The sequence below is a fragment of the Lepus europaeus genome, chromosome 7 (genome assembly GCF_033115175.1).
Source record: "Lepus europaeus isolate LE1 chromosome 7, mLepTim1.pri, whole genome shotgun sequence".
In the NCBI taxonomy this organism is placed as follows: domain Eukaryota; kingdom Metazoa; phylum Chordata; class Mammalia; order Lagomorpha; family Leporidae; genus Lepus; species Lepus europaeus.
Window position 1 is genome coordinate 75,648,941 of NC_084833.1, and position 20,019 is coordinate 75,668,959.

The 20,019-nt window shown below is 42.4% G+C and overlaps 1 protein-coding gene across 2 annotated transcripts in view; it reads right to left on the bottom strand.

Moving 5' to 3' along the window:
* Positions 1–20,019, bottom strand: part of ME3 (malic enzyme 3) — a 196,315-nt gene that overhangs the window by 37,782 nt on the left and 138,514 nt on the right. For both annotated transcript variants that reach the window (XM_062196842.1, XM_062196843.1), the window contains one exon: positions 16,948–17,051. In XM_062196842.1, coding sequence (XP_062052826.1) covers positions 16,948–17,051 — 104 coding nt within the window. The remainder of the gene's footprint in view (positions 1–16,947; positions 17,052–20,019) is intronic.

The window sequence follows — 20,019 nt, forward strand, 5'->3', positions numbered from 1 at the left end:
AGGAAACCGACAGAATGGGAAAAAATATTTGCAAACTATGCAACAGATAAAGGGTTGATAACCAGAATCTACAAAGAAATCAAGAAACTCCACAACATCAAAACAAACAACCCACTTAAGAGATGGGCCAAGGAACTCAATAGACATTTTTCAAAAGAGGAAATCCAAATGGCCAACAGACACTTGAAAAAATGTTCAAGATCACTAGCAATCAGAGAAATGCAAATCAAAACCACAATGAGGTTTCACCTCACCCTGGTTAGAATGGCTCACATTCAGAAATCTACCAATAGTAGATGCTGGAGAGGATGTGGGGAAAAAGGGACACTAACCCACTGTTGGTGGGAATGCAAACTGGTTAAGCCACTATGGAAGTCAGTCTGGAGATTCCTCAGAAACCTGAACATAACCCTACCATACAACCCAGCCATCCCACTCCTTGGAATTTACCCAAAGGAAATTAAAATGGCAAACAAAAAAGCCATCTGCACATTAATGTTTATTGCAGCTCAATTCACAATAGCTAAGACCTGGAACCAACCCAAATGCCCATCAACAGTAGACTGGATAAAGAAATTATGGGACATGTACTCTATAGAATACTATACAGCAGTCAAAAACAATGAAACCCGGTCATTTGCAACAAGAATGAGCAATCTGGAAAACATCATGCTGAGTGAATTAAGCCAGTCCCAAAGAGACAAATATCATTTGTTTTCCCTGATCGATGACAACTAACTGAACACCAAAGGGGAAATCTGTGGAAGTGAAGTGGACACTATGAGAAACAGTGATTTGATCAGCTCTTGTGCTGACTGTTGATGTACAATGTAATACTTTATCCATTTTAGTATTTTTTTGTTGTTGTTCTAGTACTAGTGGTTGAACTCTGTAATTAACACACAGTTATTCTTAGGTGTTTAAATCTTAACTGAAAAGTGATCCCGGTTAAATATAAGAATGAGAAAAAGAGAGGGAGGAGATGTACAATTGGGGACATGCTCAATCGGACTTACCCCAAATGGTGGAGTTAGAAATGTGCCAGGGGATTCCAATACAATCCCATCAAAGTGGCATGTACCAATGCCATCTCACTAGTCCAGGTGATCAATTTCAGCTCACAATTGATGGCTCTGATAGGTCTAAGAGTCAAAGGGATCACACAAACAAGACTAATGTTTGCTAATACTAACTGATAAAACCAAAAAGGGAGAGAAGGATCCAACATGTGAATTGGGATACACAGCAGACTCACAGAATGGCAGATTCCTAAATAGCACTCTGGCCTCAGAATCAGCCCTTAAGGCATTTGGATCTGGCTGAAGAGCCCATGAGAGTATTGTAGGCATGGAAAGCCAAGACACTCTTGCAAAAAAAAGAAGACCTAAATGAAGGATCTCAGCGAGTGAGATCCCAGTGGAAAGAATGGGGCCATCAAAGAAGGAGGTACCTTTCTCTGAAGGGAGGAGAGAACTTCCACTTTGACTACGACCCTGTCGGAATAAGATCAAAGTCGGCGAACCCTAAAGGCTTCCATAGCCTTGGCAACTCATGACTAGAGCCTAGGCAGATTACTGACGCCATAAACAAGAGTGTTAAATTGTTAAATCAACATCAAGATTCACTGTGTACTTACGTCCTGTGTGGGATCTGTTCTTAATGGGGTGTCCAATGTGAAGTAATGATATACCTAGTACTGAAACAGTATTTTTACACTTTGTGTTTCTGTGTGGGTGCAAACTGATGCAATCTTTACTTAGTATATACTGAATCGATCTTCTGTATATAAAGATAATTGAAAATGAAAAAAAAACTTGGTGTTAAATTGGAAATTACATAGAAAATTAATCAATTTTTAAAAAATATCATGTAGGATCTGTGTCATTAATGTGCTGTACACTGTTATTCAATGCTATAACTAGTACTCCAACAGTATTTTTTCACTTTGTGTTACTATGTGAGGGCAAACTGTTGAAATCTTTATATATACTGAACTGATTTTCTGTATATAAAGAGAATTTAAAATGAATCTTGATGTGAATGGAAGGGGAGAGCGAATTGGAAAGGGGAGGGTTGCGGGTGGGAGGGAAGTTATGGGGGGGAGGGCATTGTAATGCATAAGCTGTACTTTGGAAATTTATATTCATTAAATAAAAGATAAAATAAAAGGCATAACCTTGGGTAAGTTCTTAACTGTCCCGTGCTTCAGTTTCTCATCTACAAAATGTGCATTCATTCAATAAACACTTAACTGAGAACCCACACTGCATGAAGCGTTGTTCTGGATGCTTGATACACAGCAGTGAACAGAGGAGAAAAAGATCCTTCCCTGGAACTTATATTTTAGTGGAGAGGACAATAACTGCTTACTTTTTAATTCTTTACTTTGTGAATGATATTATTGTTGCTTTGTTTTGTTTTTGCAAACAATTGTCTCTGGGAAAGAATTACTGCTGAACTAATAATTTTTAAAAAATTGATTGGGTTTTCTAATTACAAAGGAAATACTTGCACATAAATACACATTATAGAAATGAATGATTTGGAAAGCAAAAAAATTAAAAAAACCTTGACAATCTCACCCCTTAATACTTTGGTGTATATAAATCCAGGCATTTTTCCCTACATGATTTATCTTGATGGAGTCATTTGTTCTTATGATTTTTTCCCACTTATCCAACTGTATTAAAAAGCAATGAGGGAAAGCCTGATAAAATGAATGAAGAGTAGGAAAAGATTGTGCATATGTGTATTAATAAGACATGAGAGAAAGAAAAAGAGAAAATGGGAATAAACACACCATGCCATAGGATGTCTGGTCCTTTCTGACCAGACTTGGATTTGGGGATTCCAATCTTATCCATCCTTTCTTTCCCTCCAGAAGTGCTCTGTTCTATGGAAGCACCTTAGTAAAATCTTTCCTGATAGAACTTCTTGTTCCTTTCTAGACAATGAGGAATAGAAAAAGGGTCTCTCTGAAGTGCCTACAGGTGGTCATTTGTGGAGATGGGTTCTTCTGTTGATTTTCTTGCCCTGACAATAGTGTATTCTTTTGGACTCCCATGACTCTGTTTTTCATTTTCAGAAGTTTTGTTTATTTTTCAAAACTCTCTGCTATTTTTTTGCAGTCTTGGTTACTTTCCTTATTACTCCATTCTTTTCTTTCAGACATGTCTTTAATGAATTTAACTTTTTATAGTCTCTAAGAATAGTCCTTTTTCTTGAGGTTCTAATTCTTCTATTGTGTATCTTATTTTCTCACATTGAGGATTTTTCCATGTGGAGTACTATACATAATGAATTCATTTTCACTGGGGGATTGAACCTTACACTGCATGGACTATAGAAATGGCCTTTCCGAGATGTTTTGCTTTTCCTTCTGCAAGTTTCCCAGCAATATTAATGGCAGGGGACAACCTTGTATCCTCACTTTATGGGGATTTTTAAACCATATAACTGTGGACTACAAATCCACATTTGAGTTTCTTCCACATCCTCCCCCAACCCCTAAAGCTCTTTGTCATTTCCTTGGGCTGGTGAACAAGCCTGTAACTTCTTCAAGAAAGGTACAACCTTTGGCCTTCCCCATTTTCAGGACTTTCAGTGCCCTGCCTTGTTCAGACCACCACACTTGACCCTGCCTGAGTGTGGGCCCAGGCCTGAAAGCTGAGAAGGGAACAGCCATGGAAATAGAAGGACATTCAAGGCTGGGGAATTAGCAAGCACAAGGGCTCTGCAGCTGTTAACACAGGTGATCCAATCTGTTTGAGGAGCAGCAAGGAAGAGAAGGGTAGGAAGCGAAGCTCTCAAAAAAATTCCCTTCCAGCTCCTCAAGCAAAATACAAGGCTGCTCTATGCATGACCGCTCAATAAATCATTATCAGTGGGCTGATCTTGGGGAAGTTTCTGTTTCTCATTTCTGACAATGTATCTCATAAAAAGAGATCTGGTTGTGCCAGAGGACAGTTTGTCTCAGAGCAGTGAGTCTCCATGTCCCAAACAGCACTCAGCTGAAACAACTGCAGACAACAGGAGAAGACTTCACTGCTGTGGACACACAAATACTCACAAGGCTTCTCCAATGCTTGGTTGGTCGCGGGGGAGTGGGATGGGAGGGAGCAAAGTATTTACTAATTGTATGTTCCAGGGACTGAAAGTGGAGATAGGTCACACCCAGTGCTGTTTTATTTTTTCCTTCATAAGTTCACTGGGGAAGAGAGGGAAAATAATATTGGAATGGAGAGGATGGATGGGAGGGGACTGTGGAAGGCAGTGAGGGATATAAAAACAGACATCCTAACTCAAGCTTGAATGTGGGCACCACTAATGTACTGCTAAAGGTGGCTTTGGGACTTGCCTAAATGAACAATAATATCTAATGGTAGTAAAGAATATTTGAGTGTTTATTGTCATTCAGGTAATGTTAAACATTTTACATGGATGGTCTCATCTATCCATCTTAAGTGCTCTATCAGTTAAATCTTAAAAATGAATGTTAGAGATGAGGAAACCAAGGTACAGATGAATTAAGTAGTTTTTTTGTTAATAAGTGTTAATAAATATCTTTTTAATAAAAGATTCAGGGGTGGGCATTTGGTATAATGGTTAAGCCACCACTTGGGACACTGGCATCTCATATCAGAGTGCCTGAGTTTTAGTTCTGGCTTCACTCACTAATCCAGTTTCCTGCTAATGTATATTCTGGAAGGCAGCAGATGGTGGCTTAAGTAGATGGGTTCCTGCCACCCATGTGGGAAACCTGAACTGAATTTCCAGGTCTGGGGACTTAGCCTGGCACAGTCCCTGATGTTGTAGGTGTTTGCATAGTCAACCAGTGGATGAGAGATCTGTGTTTACCTCCCATTCTGTGTCTCTTAAGTAAAATTAAATAAATAAATAAGTAAATAAATTTTTAAAATTGAGAAGTTCAAACATAGATACTTGAGCTCTAGAATCAGTGCTTTTAACAACCATAGTTAGTATTTGGGAGTCTTAACAGGGTCCCCTTTCTTAGGCAATGTATTCATACTTTATAACCTTAAGTTTCTCATTTCTTAAAATGAAGTTACTAATGGTACCTACTTCACCGGGTTCTTAGGAAAATTACATGAATTAATAGTTACATAAACCTCTTATGCCAGTGTCCACACATAGTAACCAGTTAGGTAAATAAAAAATTGTTGTTATTGTCACTATTACTCCATAGAGGAGAATTGGAACCTCCCTGGACACCCTTCTATTCCTTCCTCTCCTCTACCATAATACGAAAGCTTCAGATCTAGTCATCATTTTGTTCCTGTTCTTTATATCTAGCAGTAAAATCAGGCAGCTAAGAAAAAATGAAAAGGAAACAGCCAGCTGATGTCACCAAATCCACCTCCTCAGCCTTGAATTTCTTCCAGAACATTTTGGCTTCTTTAGTCCTAAGGCTGGACCCTAACTCATGAACTTCAAGCCCTCTCAATTGTTTGGTCTACGTGGCCACAATGGAAGCAAATTGACCATTTGGAGTTTGGCATGAGTTTGCACTTTGATACAGTCTCTCAGGCCTTTCTGTGACCCAAGACAGAGTCCTTGCAGGCCTGGGAGTCTATCGCCATGCAACATCTGGCTCCTATTTGTATGGGAACATGTTGGGGCTGGACTGCCAGCAGTTAGCCAAGTCAGGCTGAGTGGAAAATGCCCTGCTGTTTCAGAGGCCAGACGAGCTAAAATGAATGAGTTCCAGAGTTCCTGAGCGTCCTCAAAAGTGGTCCAACTCATAGGCTTCAGTCCATTTTAACTGATAGCGGGCCTGGTGAAGGCTTTTCATACACCAACAAACCTGCCAATCAACCAACTGGTCCCAGTCTTCACTGGTAACTGTGGGTGCACCATGAGGAAAGCCATGATCTCTGGAACCTACCAGCCTAGTAGAATCACTACGGTCAGAGACCTTGAAGTAGGAATCAACTGTAAAACTCATTCTCTTGGGGCAGGAATTTGGCCTAGTCATGAAGATGTTAGTTAAGATGCCTGTAGCCCACATCAGAGTGCCTTGGTTTGCTATTTGCCTTCGGCTCCTGTTTCCAGCTTCTTGCTAATGCAGACCCTGGAAGGCAGTGGTGACGGTTCAAGTAATTGGGGTTCCTGTTACTCACCTGAAGACTTGGATTGAGTTCTCAGTTCTTGGCTTCAGCCTGGCCTGGAATCTTTGCAGGCATTTGGCAGAGTGAACTAGCAGATGGGAACATTCTCTGTCTTTCTCTCTCTCTCTCAATTAATTAATTCATTAATTAACACCCACTCAGACCTCATCAATATTTGAACCCATTTTATAACAGTCCAGGTAGGTCTTTTTTGAGTTCTCTGACTGCGAAAGGTTAAAGACCAACAACAGTTTTAAAGGAAAAGTGCTAAAGGAAAAGGAAAACTGCTATTATAAAATAGATGTCACAATGCAAACCAACTATATGGTCAATATGTTTACAAACAGGAAAAGGGTTTCCCTATGGAAGGAGTAATTTGAATAGGGCCATTGCTATAGCTTCTGCCTCTAATTTCCTCCCAGTTCCTGCCAATTTTGAACAATATAAAGGGGTTTTTAAAAGTCCACAGAAAATTTGCATTATCTTTTAAAAAACTATTTAAAACATAGATTGATAGGGGATGGGGGTGGTGAGAGAGAGAGGGGGAGAGAGAGAGAATGAATATTCTATCTGCTGGTTCACTCCCCAAATGGCTGCAACAGCCAGGGCTGGGCCAGGTTGAAGACAAGAACCAGGAACTCTGCTTCCCATGTAGGTGGCAGGAACTCAAGCACTTGGGCCATCACTTGCTGTCTACCAGGGTAAGCATCAACAGAAACTTGGATTGGAAGTGAGGAGTAGTTGAGACTTGTACCAGGCATTCCAATATGGGAAGCAGATGTCCCAAATGCTGGCCTAGACAACTATGCTGCAGCATCCACCCTCACATTACCTTTTTTTTTTTTAAGATTTATTTATTTATTTGAAAAGTAGAATTACACAGAGAGGCAGAAGCGGGGGGGTGGGGGTGGGGGGGAGAGAAAGTCTTCCATCTACTGCCCAGATGGCCACAACAGCCAGAGCTGTTTCGATCTACAGCCAGGAGCCAGGAGCCTCTTCTGGGTCTCTCACATGGTTTCAGGTGCCCAAGGACTTGGGCCATTTTCTACTGCTTTCCCAGGCCATAGCAGAGAGTTAGAATGGAAGTGGAGTAGCTGGGACTCGAACCGGCGCCCATATGGGATGCTGGCACTTCAGGTGGCGGCTTTACCCGCTACACCACAGTGCTGGCCCCCACATTACCTTTTAATCTCGTATTTTCCACTAAAGTTTTGAAGTCCTTTTCTACTTCTGTTGCTCATGAAAGTACAAGGTCTAACTGTTGTTCACTTCATGAAGTCTCAAATGAAATATTGGATGGATGGGTAGCCTTTTTTTTTTTTGCAGAAAAATTCTTTAATTAATGAAATATTGAGAGGAAACATGATACAGAAAGCAATTTAGAATGGCAAAGTGTTTAAGTAATTTAAATCTTTTATGGTTAGTATAAAATATTTTATTTCTAGAACTCAGATGCCCATCTGTAGAACTGTGGGCTTAAGGAGCTTGATTTCAAAACAGGTTAGGTGATTGAAATCCTTTTACTTACTTTTTTTTTTAAAGACAGAGTTACAGAGAGAGGCAGAGAGAGAGGTCTTCCAATCACTGGTTCACTGCCCAGATGGCCGCAATGGCCGGAACTGCACCGATCTGAAGCCAGGAGCCAGAAGCTTCTTCTGGGTCTCCCATGTGGGTGCAGGGGCCCAAGCAGTTTGGCTATCTTGTACTGCCAAACTCTTCTATGAGTTCCAATAGTCTCTTAGTAGAGTTCTTTGGGTCCCCTAAATACAGAATCAGATCATCTGCAAAGAGGGATAGTTCGAGTTTTTCCTTCCCAATTTGTATCCCTTTAATTTCTTTTTCTTGCCTAATAGCTCTGGCTAAAACTTCCAGAACTATATTGAATAGCAGTGGTGAGAGTGGGCATCCCTGTCTGGTACCACACAGTGTAAACTTTTCCTGCTTTGTTCAGGGAATTTCTTCTAAAAAGTTTCCTGTGAAAAAACAGAGAATCATATCATCCTCCAAAAACATATGTTGGTTTTTTTGAAATTTAACTTTTTTTTTCCAACTTCACCACAGTGAAACATAAAGAAAAGATCTTAAAATGTGCAAGAGAGAAACGCCAGATTACTCTCAGAGGATCTCCAATTAGACTCACAGCTGACTTCTCATCAGAAACCCTACAAGCTAGGAGGGAATGGCGAGATATAGCCCAGGTACTAAGAGAGAAAAACTGCCAGCGCAGAATATTATATCCTGCAAAGCTCTCATTTATGAATGAAGGTGAAATAAAGACCTTTCACAGCAAACAGACATTGAAAGAATTTGTCGCTACTCGTCCAGCCCTGCAAAAGATGCTTAAAGATGTGTTACACACAGAAACACAGAAACACGGTCACCAATATGAAAGAAGGTTAAGGAAGAACCTCACAGCAAAAGATCACAGGAATCTCAAAGCATATATTAGAAAATATCTTTGGCAAATGGCAGGACAAAGTTACTCCTTCTCAATAGTAACATTGAACATTAATGGCCTGAACTGTCCAGTTAAAAGACACCGATTGGCTGATTGGGTTAAGGAACAAAAATAGCAGGATATAAAATCAATGCACAAAAATCAACAGCCTTTGTATTCATAGGCAATGCTGCGGCTGAGGAAGAACTTCTAAGATCAATCCCATTCACAACAGCTACAAAAACAATGAAATACCTTGGAATAAACTTAACCAAGGACGTTAAAGATCTCTACGATGAAAATTACAAAACCTTAAAGAAAGAAATAGAAGAGGATACCAAAAAATGGAGAAATCTTCCATGCTCATGGATTGGAAGAATCAACATCATCAAAATGTCTATTCTCCCAAAAGCAATTTATACATTCAATGCAATACCAATCAAGATACCAAAGACATTCTTCTCAGATCTGGAAAAAATGATGCTGAAATTCATATGGAGACACAGAAGACCTCAAATAGCCAAAGCAATCTTGTACAACAAAAACAAAGCCAGAGGCATCACAATAACATATTTCAGGACATACTACAGGGCAGTAGTTATCAAAACAGCATGGTACTGGTACAGAAACAGATGGATAGACCAATGGAACAGAATAGAAACACCAGAAATCAATCCAAACATCTACAGCCAAGTTATATTTGATCAAAGATCCAAAACCAATCCCTGGAGTAAGGATAGTCTATTTAATAAATGGTGCTGGGAAAATTGGATTTCCACGTGCAGAATCATGAAGCAAGACCCCTACATTTCACCTTACACAAAAATTCACTCAACATGGATTAAAGACTTAAATCTACAACCCGACAACGTCAAATTATTAGAGAGCATTGGAGAAACCCTGCAAGATATAGGCACAGGTAAAGACTTCTTGGAAAATACTCCAGGAGCACAGGCAGTCAAAGCCAAAATTAACATTTGGGATTGCATCAAATTGAGAAGTTTCTGTACTGAAAAAGAAACAGTCAGGAAAGTGAATAGGAAACCGACAGAATGGGAAAAAATATTTGCAAACTATGCAACAGATAAAGGGTTGATAACCAGAATCTACAAAGAAATCAAGAAACTCCACAACATCAAAACAAACAACCCACTTAAGAGATGGGCCAAGGAACTCAATAGACATTTTTCAAAAGAGGAAATCCAAATGGCCAACAGACACTTGAAAAAATGTTCAAGATCACTAGCAATCAGAGAAATGCAAATCAAAACCACAATGAGGTTTCACCTCACCCTGGTTAGAATGGCTCACATTCAGAAATCTACCAATAGTAGATGCTGGAGAGGATGTGGGGAAAAAGGGACACTAACCCACTGTTGGTGGGAATGCAAACTGGTTAAGCCACTATGGAAGTCAGTCTGGAGATTCCTCAGAAACCTGAACATAACCCTACCATACAACCCAGCCATCCCACTCCTTGGAATTTACCCAAAGGAAATTAAAATGGCAAACAAAAAAGCCATCTGCACATTAATGTTTATTGCAGCTCAATTCACAATAGCTAAGACCTGGAACCAACCCAAATGCCCATCAACAGTAGACTGGATAAAGAAATTATGGGACATGTACTCTATAGAATACTATACAGCAGTCAAAAACAATGAAACCCGGTCATTTGCAACAAGAATGAGCAATCTGGAAAACATCATGCTGAGTGAATTAAGCCAGTCCCAAAGAGACAAATATCATTTGTTTTCCCTGATCGATGACAACTAACTGAACACCAAAGGGGAAATCTGTGGAAGTGAAGTGGACACTATGAGAAACAGTGATTTGATCAGCTCTTGTGCTGACTGTTGATGTACAATGTAATACTTTATCCATTTTAGTATTTTTTTGTTGTTGTTCTAGTACTAGTGGTTGAACTCTGTAATTAACACACAGTTATTCTTAGGTGTTTAAATCTTAACTGAAAAGTGATCCCGGTTAAATATAAGAATGAGAAAAAGAGAGGGAGGAGATGTACAATTGGGGACATGCTCAATCGGACTTACCCCAAATGGTGGAGTTAGAAATGTGCCAGGGGATTCCAATACAATCCCATCAAAGTGGCATGTACCAATGCCATCTCACTAGTCCAGGTGATCAATTTCAGCTCACAATTGATGGCTCTGATAGGTCTAAGAGTCAAAGGGATCACACAAACAAGACTAATGTTTGCTAATACTAACTGATAAAACCAAAAAGGGAGAGAAGGATCCAACATGTGAATTGGGATACACAGCAGACTCACAGAATGGCAGATGTCCTAAATAGCACTCTGGCCTCAGAATCAGCCCTTAAGGCATTTGGATCTGGCTGAAGAGCCCATGAGAGTATTGTAGGCATGGAAAGCCAAGACACTCTGGCCAAAAAAAAAAAAAAAAAAAAAAAAAAAAAAAAAAACTAAATGAAAGATCTCTGCAAGTGAGATCCCAGTGGAAAGAATGGGGCCATCAAAGAAGGAGGTACCTTTCTCTGAAGGGAGGAGAGAACTTCCACTTTGACTACGACCCTGTCGGAATAAGATCAAAGTCGGCGAACCCTAAAGGCTTCCATAGCCTTGGCAACTCATGATTAGAGCCTAGGCAGATTACTGACGCCATAAACAAGAGTGTCATATTGTTAAACCAACAACAGGATTCACTGTGTACTTACGTCCTGTGTGGGATCTGTTCTTAATGTGTTGTCTAATGTGAAGTGATGCTATACCTAGTACTGAAACAGTATTTTTACACTTTGTGTTTCTGTGTGGGTGCAAACTGATGCAGTCTTTACTTAGTATAAACTGAATCGATCTTCTGTACATAAAGATAATTGAAAAGGAAAAAAAAATCCTGGTGTTAAATTGGAAATTGCATAGAAAATTAATCAATTTTTAAAAAATATCATGTAGGATCTGTGTCATTAATGTGCTGTACACTGTTATTCAATGCTATAGCTAGTACTCTAACAGTATTTTTTCACTTTGTGTTGCTATGTGGGGGCAAACTGTTGAAATCTTTACTTAATATATACTAAACTGATCTTCTGTATATAAAGAGAGTTGAAAATGAATCTTGATGTGAATGGAAGGGGAGAGTGAATGGGAAAAGGGAGGGTTGCGGGTGGGAGGGAAGTTATGGGGGGGAGCCATTGTAATCCATAAGCTGTACTTTGGAAATTTATATTTATTAAATAAAAGCTAAAAAAATAAGTTAAATTTCAAAAAAACCAACATATGTTTTTGGAGGATGGTATGGTTCTGTTTTTTCATAGGAAACTTTTTAGAAGAAATTCCCTGAACAAAGCAGGAAAAGTTTACACTGTCTTTACTTAATTAATATTTTCTATATGTCCCCTTTCCTAGCTCTTTAGTTGTTAGGGAGTCAAAGGTGAGGATAAGGAATCAGGCTTGGGCACAGGTTAGCTTATGGGGAAAGGTAGGATTGACTCCAGCCCATGATATATCTTTCAAGTTGGGGTGTCCAGATGTGCGGGAATTTCCCCTACTGGTGGAAATGCAATTGTGCTAGAAGCAAAAGCAGGCCAAGTTCCTTAGGACAAAGGGGATTTCAGCAGAACTAGGAGGCACAAACCCCACTTGGGAGGGTTCCAGACAGGAAAGGAAGCTGCTTGTGCAGCCAGTGTATTGTGAAGATGGAGCACCACAGTAGGGTGAGCCCAGAGCATGGGCCAAGTCTTCCCTTGTGTAGGTCCCTGTTGGTAAGACCAGTGGACAGTCTTTGTGCGTTGGCTTACATAGAGACCAGGAACATTTACCTATTGGGGTTTAGATAACCTGACCCTCTATGCCTTCTTAGCCTCTCCGACTGCAAAGCTCTTTAAAAGCAGGACTGCTTGTTTCTCTGTAGATGCCTCACTATGCTTGGCTAAGTGTCTGGTTTGCAGCTGGTACTCTGTAAAAATGTCCTTCAATTTTATATGGCATATTTCCTTGCTTACTTGTGTAACTGTTATGCTTTTCTCTTCCCTTCTTGCATTTTCAGGTTATATCCTCCCAAAATGTTGGCTGCTCCATTCTTTGTCCTTCCTATGCTGGATGGGCTGTGGTCATTTGTTATATTGATGGCCTCCTCAATGAACCAAGCTTCTGGTATTTGTATTCTTGTGTTACCTCTCAGTGGCTTGTCTTCTGATCCAACTCCCTGATAATGTGCTTGGAAAACAGCACAAGATGGTTCAAGTACTTGGGCTCTTCCACTCATGTGGAAGACTGGATGTAGTTCCAGGCTTGTGGCTTTGTAGTTCCAGGTCTGGCCCAGTCCTGGGGACTTGGGGAGTGAGCTAGTAGATGGAAGATCTCTCTCTGCCTGTGTCTTTCCCTCTCAAATAAATAAATAAATAAATCTTTATTAAAAAAAAATGTGAGAGGGAGCCTGAGAGAGAAAGAGAGAGAGAGAGAAAGAGAGAGAGAAAGAAAGGGAGAGAGCATCTTCCATCTGCTAATTCACTCCCCACATGCCCACAACATTTGGGGCTGGGCCAGGTCAAAGCCTGTAGGCAAGAATTCAATCCAGTTCTACCACGTGGATGGCAAAGAGCAGAGAAATGGGCAACTAATCTTTGCCATGGAACAGTGGTCTGTGTCTTTGATTTGAGAATATTCCCAACTATCTATTGCTGCTTTTTGCAGACCTAAATGGAGATTCCTTCTGACTAGTGGTTCCTCCTCAGTGGCCAAGCTCCATACTGAGCTATAGAGAGTTTTGTTGAGACCAAAAGATCTTAAGAGGACACATTCCAAGTTGCGGGTGGGGCAAGAAGGTGGAGCTTTTTAATTAGCAGGATGTTTGGGCAGAGACAAGGATGTTGAAGGCAGGAGTCATTGTTTCCAAGGTTCTTTCTTTCTTTTTTTTTTTTTTTTATTTTTGACAGGCAGAGTGGACAGTGAGAGAGAGAGAGAGACAGAGAGAAAGGTCTTCCTTTGCCATTGGTTCACCCTCTAATGGCCGCCGCAGTAGCGCGCTGCGGCCGGCGCACCGCGCTGTTCCGATAAGGTTCTTTCTTAAAATGCATGATGATTGGTTTTAGAGCTCCTGATCCACCCCTGGGACAAAGCACTCCTTTTTGGGGCTACTAAATTTCCAACAGTGCTTGGGGAGATCAGTTCACTGTGCACCTACAGTATCCACAGAAACATCTGCTTTTGCTTACTAGAAAGTCAAAACCATAGACATCACCCCATCGCCTTTCCCACTTAAGGACACATTCCTGTTGGCTGAGTCATGCCTCCACCAAGGGTTCACCCTGGACTGCCTGTGTGTGTTTTTGAAACTGTGAACTGACTTTGATGATAATTTGAAGAGCCGTTTACATCCTAGTTTATTTAACCTTCTCACATGAATAGCAAGACTTCTCTTTGGGGAATCATGGGATGACTACTGCTTCATTAGATAAGCAGTGAGCCCTGGAAACAGGAAGCTAAAAATGGACTCTCAAGGCCAATTTCAACCCCTTCTCTTCTCATCTACAGGTAACTTGGCATTGCAGAAAGCAGTCTGGATTTGGAGTTAGCAGACCAGGGTTCAGCTCACAGTCTTGCCAGGTACTGTGTGACTGTGTGTTAGTTTTCCATAAAATTGGAATAATGATTCCTATCCTGCCCATGACACAGGTTCTTAAATCAGGATAGAATAATTAAGGGAGTGGGTGGGAAAGGCAGGTTATAGACCATCTGATGCCTGAATTCACTCTTATATCACCACCACAGAACCTACTCTTGAATTCTTTCTGTGATAGGGAACTCATTCCTACAGAGAGTGCAGAACATTGCGGGGTGAGAGTGAGGGGTGCTGGCTCTGACTGATTTTGTTTCAAATGGCATTCTACCAACTGGTTCTTCCAAATGTAGATATACAGAAACAAGTCCAATCCTTTTCTGCAAGAACAGCTTTCAAATGTCTGGAAGTAGTGCCACATTCCTGATACAAATCGACCAGTCTCTGGGTTTTTTTCCACCAAGTTAAGCCTTTGATTTTGATCACTACCATGGTTATTGTTGCCCAAAGGTGCTTTAGGTAATTTAAATATCTAGTCTAGAACTGAATGTGGTATTTAGGATGGCCTGAAAGGGAGGCAATGAAGTGGGACATTCACTTCCCTTGTTCTGGATGCTATACTTCTAGTAATGCAGTGAACTCTTGAATGGACTCCTTTGGTGGTCACATTTCAATAGCAGTACTTCCTCCATAATCTCAGCAGTGAATATGCAGCTTGCTGATCATCTCCTTTCTTCCTAGCTCGTTCCATCAAGAACCCAACTCAATAAATTTCAGACCTCATTGGAACTTACTATGCATGAAATTTACCACCTTCCCACTATCCATTAACCCTCTTCTCCATTGTATTTTCATGTACCTCCTTACCCGGCCTAGACCTCATGACACAACATTATAACCATTCTTTCAAATATTCAACTCCTTTCCTACTCTCTCTTGCCTGACAAAATCCTCACTCTGGTTACACTCTACTTTCTACCTCTTCCTGACCTGTCCCTGGATAATTCAGCCTGGCAAGAGACAAGCGGTTCATTGACTTTAGTTAAATTCATGACCACTAACATCAAGGGGGGAGCCAGAGCTGCTCAGTGATCATTCCCTAGTTCTTTAGCCTGGGATTCTATCACTCATCTAGATAACTAAGTCATACCCTGCCCCCCCTCCCCCATTGCCATTCTTAGCTGATGACCTTGTCTTCATCTAGATAGGACTCCCACATGTTCCCACCACCATATCTACCTGCCTGCCCCATCTGTGCCTGGAGCACTGGCTCCACTGCCTGCTCCCCAGCCCTGCCTATGATTTTCTGTGCTTTTTTTTTTTTTTTTTTTTTGACAGGCAGAGTGGACAGTGAGAGAGAGAGAGACAGAGAGAAAGGTCTTCCTTTTTCCGTTGGTTCACTCCCCCCAATGGCCGCTGCAGCCGGCACGCTGCAGCCGGCGCACTGCGCTGATCTGAAGGCAGGAGCCAGGTGCTTCTCCTGGTCTCCCATGGGGTGCAGGGCCCAAGGATCTGGGCCATCCTCCACTGCACTCCTGGGCCACAGCAGAGAGCTGGACTGGAAGAGGGGCAACCGGGACAGAATCCGGCGCCCCAACCAGGACTAGAACCTGGTGTGCTGGTGCTGCAGGCGGAGGATTAGCCTATTGAGCCCCGGCACTGGCCCTTTCTGTGCTCTTAAGACTAAGCTTTTTCCTCTCGCTTACTCAAGAACTTTGCCCCTCACTCTGTACTCCATCATTAATGTCCTCTTTTCTTCAAGATCATTCCCATAGTGTATGGCCACATTATTTTTTCCTCTCATCTTAAAAAACAAAAATAAATACAATAACAAGAAAAATACTCATTTTTTAAAATACCCAGATAAAGGGCTTGGAAAGGTATGGTAAGCTGCCCAAAGTTACATACATGTAAACTTTGGAAAGGTCAAGGGTCAAATACATTTTGTCCGTTCCCCCCCTCCTCCCCCCGCCAAAACCACTCAAATGAGGCTTAATAGGCTGCAGAGGCTAGAGCAGCTCTTTCTCCAGCCCACTGTTTGGTTAAAGTGGCTATGGCTGAGCTTGGGTAAGGGAGTACTTTGCCAAGGACAGGAGGGCAGCTCTGCCATTACCTGGGCATAACGGGACAGCAAGAAAGGCTGGAGATTTTCAAGTAAGAATGGAACCTGCATTGTCCTCAGAGGCCTGAGGAGCTGCTGAATCTCTAGTTTGGTCAGTTTGCCTTTCAGATGAAACATGGGTGGTTGAGGGCTGTTGCATGCCAGCCATAGCAGAGTGATCAGGTGGCTGGGATGGTGGGCAGGAATGGATGCTGCAGTATCATGCACCTCAGTGACAAGCTAACGCCGCGTAAATCTTGCAGGCCTACTGCCCGTGTAGTCCACTTCAGGGGCTCATTAACACTGTCTTGTCCTCACAAGAGTTGGGAAATGATGATAAATACGGCAAACTGCCTGCCAAAGCCATTTCACCAGAAGGGCACACATGTTTCCACCTCTTCTTGAGACAGCCCTGTTCATGTGGAGAACCCTGAAACTGCTCAAGCCAAGGGGCGAGGGGTTCCTCTTGGGAAAACAGATATTTCCCTACCTCTGGGACACAGAGCCAGCAGCCAGCAGCCTTCTTTTCTCTCCTCTTCCCTCAGCTCCCAAAGACTCTCCCAGAGAATGAGCTCATCTAGTTCCTAATCTTCCAACCAAGTACCCCGATTCCCCTTGGAATTTTCAGACTACCTGGAAAAGCACACATCTGCCTCTTGTTTGTGTATCTGCCAAAACCAGTGTTGACTTCAGTCCAGGTATCTCTTAAGAGTCCTCTCTCAAAAGGTCTGGCCCACTTACTTGTCTGTCACGGCCTGCATGAACTCATCCAGCAAGTCATCGTACTCCTTCCCACGCACGCGCCGGTGCTTCAGGCCGATGTACAGAGGGTCTCGGAGCAGCTCCTGGAACAGACAGCACCTGTTTACTAAAGCTGCTCCCAGTGCTTCTGTTTCGCTTTTTTCCGACAAGTCTGCCTGTTTAGCGAGACGAACTGGGGGTGAGGCTATGGGAGGAGAAGAGGGAGTAGGAAGCCGGCTGGACCTCCCACCCTCACACCTTTGCCCAGGAGGTGGCATCTCTCTAGCAGTCTGCATTTGAAGAGAAGTTTCCAGCAGACAGTTTGGCCTGATAAAATACAGGGTGTTGTATTTAAATGTGAGTCTCAGGTAATAATTTTGTTATTTTTGAAAGAATTTATTGGGGCTGGCGCTGTGGCATAGCGGGTAAAGCCGCTGCCTGTAGTGCCGGCATCCCATATGGACAGTTTTAAGTCCAGGCTGCTCCACTTTAAATCCGGCTCTCTGCTATGGCCTGGGAAGGCAGTGGAAGATGGCCCAAGTCTTTGGGCCCCTGCACCTGCATGGGAGACCTGGAAGAAGATTTTGGCTCCTGGCTTTGGGTCGGTGCAGCTCTGGTTGTTGCAGCCAATTGGGGAGTGAACCAGCGGATGGAGGACCTCTCTCTTTCTGCCTTTCCTTCTCTCTGTGTAATTCTGACTTTCAAATAAAAATCAATAAATCTTTAAAAAAAAGAATGTATTTATTTGAAAGGAAGAGTGACAGAGATAGGGAGACAAAGAGTGAAAGATCTTCCATTTGCTGGTTCACTCCTCCAAATGGCCATAATGGTCAGGGCTGGACCATGCTGAGGCTAGGAGCCTGGAATTCCATCCAGGTTTACCACATCAATGGCAGAGGGCCAAGTACTTTATCTGCTACTCTCCCAGCTTATTAACAGGGAGCTAGATCAGAAGCAGAGCAGCCAGGACTCAAATGGCACTCCAACATGGGATGCTGATGTTGCAAGTGGTGGCTTACCCCCTGTGCCGCAGGGTTGGTCCCTGTTATTATTATTACTACTATTATTATTTTTAGTACAAGTTCATCCCAAGCATTACATGGGGCATAATTATGCTGAAAAACCAAGTAATTGCTTATCTGAAAAATTTTTTTTAGATTTTATTTATTTATTTATTTGAGAGGTAGAGTTATAGACAGTGAGAGGGAGAGACAGAGAGAAAGGTCTTCTGTCCACTGGTTCATTCCCCAAATGGCTGCAATGGCCGGAGTTCCGCTGATCCGAAGCCAGGAGCCAGGAGCTTCTTCCAGGTCTCCCATGTGGGTGCAGAGGCCCAAGGACCTGGGCTGTCTTCTTACTGCTTTCCTAGGCCATAGCAGAGAGCTGGATTGGAAGAGGAGCAGCCAGGACTAGAACCAGCATCCATAAGGGATGTCAGCACCGCAAGTGGAGGATTAACCTACTGTGCCACAGTGCAGGCCCTGTTTATTTGAAATTTGAATCTAACTGGCCTGCTGTACTTTTATCTGCTAAATGTGATAACCCTGATGAACGTAAAGCCAGGAAGCAGTGTACAGTCAAGGAAGGGGCACTGTGGTCCAGATGCTCTCCTCTGAGCATCCTTAGTGTGCTCCACAAGGGACTCAGGCTTTGGAAGTAGGTGGACCTGGGTTTTAATTCAGATGCTGTCACTTAACTACTTCTGTCACTTTGAGTAAGGCATTTCATGGATCTCTGCTTCATTTTTCTTCTCTGTTAAGCAGGGATAATAATTAGCTCTATCATATAAGGCAAGATCTTTGAGGAAAGGATCTATCCCTTGTTCATTGGCATCTCCCCAGAGATTTGCACATTTTCTGATGGTAAGCCTAACAGAAGCATTTGTGGTTATGAGTTGCAGGAGCCCCAGGATTGGGCTAAGGCAATGTTGAATTAAGAACAAAGAGGTCTTTGGAAATCAGTTGGTTCAGCTTCCTCCTTTGAGACTTGGAAGGGTTAAATGAGTTGCCTAAGGTCACAAAATACACTAGTGGAAGCAACAGGGCAGAACACATGGTTTCTAAAACAGGAATTCTTCCCAGGGTGGCAACCTGACTTCATTACTTCCTAGCTCTGGTCCCCAGCTGGGTGCCTGGCACATAAATATTAATAGAGGGACTAAATCTTTCATTTTTGTTATTGCAAATCCCCCTGAAACTAAGTAAGTCAGTGACTATAATTTTCAGTGAAAGCATTTATCCAAAGCAGGTGAACCAGAACTTTCTCCTCTGCCATGGGAGTTAGAAGGCTGGCTGACTACTCCCTGTGTGGCGGGATGCCCAGTTCTGTCTTCCTAAGGTTTTTCTTGGAGATAAAATGTCATAGAAGACAGATGAGGAAATTATCCTCCTCTTCACCAGGCATATCAGTGAGCATTGGATGTATGCTGGAAAATAAATAAAGCTTCTGCTTGAAAAAATATTTATCTTGCATAGCAACAGGCATCCTAAGATGTTATTCAGGGTACCTGTGGATCTGCAAGGCCATGGGATTGGGGTCACACTGTGGACACAGCATCCTCCCCTCAGAGTGGCAGTTGTGCCTCCCACTCCTCTTTCTGGAAGATCAGTTAAGCACAGTGGTAGGCTACAAAGAAATCAAAAAGGGCATCCTCATGAATGGCACTGCAGGGTGACTGCTGACTAGTTACTAGTCGCAGGCATGATAATCTGGCCTGGTGAGGAGAAACCTGTAACTAGCATAGATACCAGCCCCATGCTCATTCAGCAGTCCACCTCCACCCCCGAGGCAATGTGACCAGGCTGTGCCCCTGGGTTTGCCTCTCTGAGCACATGCTTCCTGCTCCTCTCCAATTAGTTAGTTCCAAGGCATCACAGAGAATCTCTTTTGCAAAAGGAATCATAGAGGCTCAAGGCTCTGCCCGGAGAAGGCCATCAAGACACAAGAAGGGCCATTTGAAAGCCATGGCCTATGGGGTGCCCTTCAGAATCTCAGCATAGAATGGAACGAGCATGAGCCGTGGAGTCAGTCTTTAGGAGAATCATTTCTGCTCTGGGCCTCTTTACCCATGTA